The sequence below is a fragment of the Teleopsis dalmanni genome, chromosome 1, assembly GCF_002237135.1.
Source record: "Teleopsis dalmanni isolate 2A chromosome 1, ASM223713v2, whole genome shotgun sequence".
Taxonomy (NCBI): Eukaryota; Metazoa; Arthropoda; class Insecta; order Diptera; family Diopsidae; genus Teleopsis; species Teleopsis dalmanni.
The window spans coordinates 38,159,790-38,165,491 of NC_051846.1; the positions used below are offsets into that span (position 1 = coordinate 38,159,790).

General features: G+C 27.4%; 1 protein-coding gene across 1 annotated transcript; it reads left to right on the plus strand.

The window, feature by feature from the left end:
* Positions 1-4,626: 4,626 nt before the first annotated feature.
* LOC119672822 (uncharacterized RING finger protein T02C1.1-like) lies at positions 4,627-5,486 on the plus strand. Its single transcript, XM_038083966.1, has 3 exons — positions 4,627-4,917; positions 4,988-5,029; positions 5,095-5,486. The coding sequence occupies exons 1-3, from the start codon at positions 4,753-4,755 to the stop codon at positions 5,098-5,100; spliced, it is 213 nt and encodes a 70-aa protein (XP_037939894.1). The 5' UTR covers positions 4,627-4,752; the 3' UTR covers positions 5,101-5,486.
* Positions 5,487-5,702: the final 216 nt, after the last annotated feature.

Below are 5,702 nucleotides of genomic sequence, written 5' to 3' on the forward strand. Positions count from 1 at the left end.
TTAAAAAAAAAATTGAGACCTGGTTTAAGTTTTTTAATTTAATTTTCTTTTATATTTCCGCTGATTTCCTTTATCCGTTCTTGTCTGTTATTATTTATATCTTTTATATTATGTAACTTCCATTTTTTTTTTGTTTTTTATATATTCATTATGTGCCAACAACGAGTAAGTAAATTCGATTTAGTATCAAAGAAAACTATAGAAATCACAAAATGTGTTTGTGGTGACACAAATCCCGTTCACCATTGATCCATAAGTCCATTGACAGTGCTTCAAATTAACATTTATAGTGACCGCCACTATAATAAAATATTGTTGAGTTAATAATATTAATATACAATAATAAGATATTGTCGAGAAATATTATCTATTCCTAAAGTACCAAATTTTTCAACATGTTAATAATATATGACTACTTTTTCTTTCCTAATGTTAACAATTAAGTTTCTTTCTTAAAACTTTTAAGTTGATCTGCTAAAATTCCAAGTCACTGCGGATACTAACCTATTAAGCAATGAGCAGTTGCAATGAATATAATACTGTCAGTTTGGATTCGTCCTAGTTCTAGAAGGGTTAATGAAAGGGTCAGAAAGTTTTATCTGGGCAAGTGCCTTAAAAAATTTTGTTCACAAGTATGTAAGTGTAAGAACTACATCCTTATTTTGAGGGATTGAACTCCAAAAATCACTTAATTTTAATTAATGAAGAATTGTTCTGTGCTTTGCGTTTTATAGTTATCGTGTAGCATAGTTCATTAGAAAACTTGGTTCTAGAAATGGATTAAGCTATTATTGTATGGCCTGGCAACATTTTCTAACATTATACCTGTTTACGTTTACAGATTTTCAATAAAATTGATTTGTGATAAAATCACGCACTTCATAATAAATACTGAAAATAACCTCATTATAATTTGAACTAGCATACTTATATATATTATACATGACTCATACATTATTATATATTAATTATTTTTGTATATAATTTAAATACAATTTTCAACAGTATTAACAATAATAAGTTTTCAATTTCGTGTAATAATAGCATTAAGATTTTATATTTTATATTCACAATTCACTTCGAGGCTTAAAGCCTTTTACTTCATTCGTACATGCAGTCAAAGCTCAAGTGAGCTGAATTCAATATTTAGAAATAAACTGACAACATACTAACTAAATGCATTCAAATTTAACACCAATATAAAAAATAATTGACAACTAACAGCACTCAAAAAATGGAAGAATTCTTTTTTAAAAAATTTTTCTGGGAAATGTTATAATAAAAAACTAGTTTGAATTTACTTACATCACAATACAAGAATAACTTTAATATTTATATAAAAAAGTACGTAATTATCATTATAATTATTTTAACTTTAATAATATTATAAAAGAAAATAGTATATTGTGAAAAGATGTGATTAGTAGTATTATATTATAGAAATATAATAATAAATATAAAAAGAGATAAGACTAGCTTGGGCTGCCAAAATTATTTCAACATATTTATATTATATCACTATAATTAATTTTATGTTATATTATATTATTATTATTTATTTTATATTATTCTTCTTTTTTCTTATTTGGTACTACAGTCCAGTATGAAATTTGGCCTCCCTCACGATCTGCCTCCATCTGTCCCTATCTTCTGATACTCTCTTCCAGTTCAGTACTCCAATCGTTCTTGCATCACCATACACGTTCTCATCCCATCTTCTTCTTGGCTTACCTCTGCACTTTGCGTTAAATATGCCACTTAATGCATCTCACTATATTTTCATTTCTAAGCATTGTTTCTTCAATTTCATTATTTGGTCGTCTTTGAAAAGCGTCTGCATCAATTTGGATTGGCCCGTAGATTTGGCGAACTATTTTTCTTTCAAATGTATTTTATATTATATTATGTTAATATTATTTATTTTTTTTATATTATATTACAATATAATAGTAATATTATTATTATTATTATATCCAATTGAGCATAGTGCATTAGAAAGCATACTTAAACCAACTAAATTACTACTTCGGTTTGGATTTTTATATAGTCTGACGATAAAAAATGAGATAATGTGTCCACAATGTGGGAGACATACACATTCGATGCTTTCATTTTCATATATTGAAATGAAGATAAAATAAAATAAAAGAAAATAAAAAGAAAATTTTTTTTTGTTCACATTCAAAAATTCGTCATGGACTAATAATAATACAAAAGCTATTCAATCTGTTGAAAGCTTTATAGTTTGTGAGTAACACAAATGTGCAATGAACAAAGCAGTTGTTTCCATTATGGATTAACCAAAAAAAAAAAAAATATTTGTACATAAATGTTTATATACATATATATTTTTGTATATAAAAATATTAAAAAGCTTTGCAGTAATTAAGATAAATTACAGTTTTGGAATTTTAAAGAATTTAAAGGTGGAACTATGAGTGTTCATTTACATGTGTTTCTTCCATTTAATATGACAAATGTGGAATTTTATTTAATTTTTTTTTTAAACTGATAGTAAATGATGATGACATTGAAAAAGAATGGGTGGCAAAGGTGATCCATTAGTTCAAGCAAACCGAAACGTTTTTAATAGTATGCTATATTGGAATTGGCATTATTATCAGACAGTGGTGCTATGGTGGTAGGCTAATTAAACTACATCTACGGTAGAAGTGGAGTGGATAAACTACAACCCTGTTTTGCTTTTTTCATTTTACTAAAAAAGAATTTTGAAATATATGAAACATTTTCGAAAATTTCATGATATCTTGCTTTATAGTTACTTTTACATGACGCATCAGTACCAAAAAAATATTTATCAAACACGTGAGTTTAAGAAAATAAAGGGTTAAAGTTCAAAAATAGAAGATTTATTGTATTAACAAAAATTTTTTTTGTATTTTAACAGATACGAGTTTCGTGACTTTCCCACTCTTGCTACAAATAAATAGATAAACAGTTTTACGTTAGACATCCTTCCACAAACTTCCTTCCGTACCTCTCCAAAAAAAAAGAAAGTTTTCCAAATATTTTTAAAATGAGCAGTAGAAAAAAACTACCTCTTAACTTTAAATAGTAAAATTAAAAATTAAAATCGAAAAAGGAGAATCTGACATCGTATAATGTAATCAGTGGATGTATCATCTGTTAAACTAAAAAAGTGTTACTAGATCTAGCTAAATATTTGAAAGTATTTATAATATTAAATTAAAAATGCTTATATCCAAGCCAATATATGATAATATTTTTAACAGCATGTTTGCACCTGTGCAAACGACCTAAATACTTATAAAAATTATACTCATGTTAATTATAGTCAAATTTTTATTTTTAGATAAATATTTTTGAAAACTAGTTGTAGGATTGTTTAAAAAATATATATAAAAAACTGTATATTATTTAAAGAATATGTGTATTCGGGCAATTTTTATTGAATCATTTTAATTAAGTTATATTTATTTTATGATTAATTAAGAAATCTACAGTAATATTCATCGAATATTATAGTACTAGTCAGAATAATAGCTATTCTATAATAAAAGAACAATAATTCTCCCTTGTTTTGTTTCTCAAGTTAGTCATTTTAAGCACTTACACTCTCTTATTAAATTTGAGTAGATTTATGAATCACTTATGAATCCCTCGTGAAGCAGTTTTAAATATAGTGTTGAATTTCATTCTTTTTTACTTAGAGTATGCTTTGAAGTTTCACATATTTAACAGAGACAATAAAATTGTTATTTGACTGTAGAGAGGTCTATAGAGGTTTTCATATGTCCTTTAATGCTTGTGAAAGTTCTTATTGATTTCAGCTAAGTTTATGTAAGAGTAAAGGGCTTAGAATATTATTGGAGTCTGAATGGTAGTAAATCAGGGTCACTAATTGCAACACCCGACCGGAGGTGTAAATCTAATACCACGGGTGTCAGGTGCTCACAGTTTCCTCTGTTCTGACATACTGAGGTTGATAGTATAGTGATGGCTGTGGTTAATACCTAAACTTACACGGATAGAATTTATATAATCATTATTTATTTATAATCATTAAGCATGGAGTTGTGTTTTCACACCTGGTGCTGTGACACAAAGATCAGCAGATGTAGAATGGGCCTTGCTCCTTACCAAAAGGATGTTATGCCAAATACATTACTTCAGTTAGTGTCGAAGGAAATTCCCTAAAATTTCCAATGGAGTGTTTATTTGCGCATTATTTTGATACGTAAGTTTTTTAGAACACCGTGGTCTTAAACCTCCATATACAGGTACCCACGCTAAACAACACTGGATTCATACCATGAAGCTTTTGCAAAATTCTTCAAAAGAAGTTTTTGACAAGTTTAAAGATCATTAATAGTGGAACTCGCTATGGCTTAAGACACCGTGGTCTTAAGCTTTCATAGGCAGCTACCAACGCTAGACAACACTGGAATCATACCATGAAGCTCTTACAAAATTCTTCAAAAGAAGTTTTTGACAAGTTTAAAGATCACTAATAGTGGAACTCGTCCTGTTATTAAATGTTACAAACCACAAAGTGGGCCATAATAATGATATTGATATTATTAAGTTATCGAAGCAATTACTTTTTTTATATATAATAGTTTAAATATGAATTTTACTTCAATATTCAAAATGTCCAAGTTTAATAAATAAAGTTTAATACTATTTCAAGAACAAAAAATTGTCTTCAATAATAATTAGATTTGGCTATAACAAACTCTTGGCTATCCAGAATCAATAACTTATATAAAAATGATTAGCACTGAACATTGTACTATTTGCTTAGGTGAAAAAATATTCCCAACACATTTGGCGTGCGGTCATAGCTATTGCCGTCAATGTCTACAAGAATACAAGAATTATGCAAACCGGAATTTATTGGAAAAACGATGCCCGATTTGCGGCTATAAGTTCAGCGTTAGTTTCTTAAAGTTTTAAATATTTTTTGTTACTCATAATAAATTATGTATACACAATTTACTTACAGAACCCAAGATGTGTAATACAAGCCCATGCATCGCAGTGGACGGTAAGAGTAGTTCATATAACATATTCAAATATATATATTAAATACATCAAATTAATTTTTTTCAGGAATAGTACAGTCAAGCTGATATTTATAGTAAAAACGCCATAGTTATAAAGAACAAAGTAAAGAACACCACATTACCCATTACCCAATTTTATTTGAATAATAGACGCGAAACATAAAAATAATACTTCAAAATATAACACAAGGATTACATCCAAACTTACTTTTTAAGATGAAGGCGCTACTACATACCTTTCATAACTAAAATCTGCTTTGTGCAATACTATAAATAATGAATTTATCATTAAGTAATGATGGAATAATCAAAATAATTTAAAATTTTAAGACTTGTTTCAAAATTGAATTACGGTACAAATATAAAATTCCAAAACTATTGTTATCTTGCATAATAAAACGATAGACTATCTTAAAAATAATATTGATCATCACTTAATTGTCATACAAATAATCTTAAATAAAATTTCTATTATTACAAAAATATATTTACTACGTTTTTTACTATTTACTTCATGTGTCATATGCGACCATTCTTTACTCTCTCATTTATAAAATATAACAAATAAAAACACTTCTTCAATAAACTCAACGCGGGTAGGATAATAATGCGCTCGATCTGGCTTCCTCACAAAAAGTTGTCAACACGACATAG

Bases quoted from the DNA above. Each gene is read 5' to 3' on its own strand.
- LOC119672822 (XM_038083966.1), top strand. From the start codon at position 4,753: ATGATTAGCACTGAACATTGTACTATTTGCTTAGGTGAAAAAATATTC. The intron at 4,918-4,987 runs GTTAGTTTCTTA...ATTTACTTACAG, and splicing joins TTTGCGGCTATAAGTTCAGC to AACCCAAGATGTGTAATACA.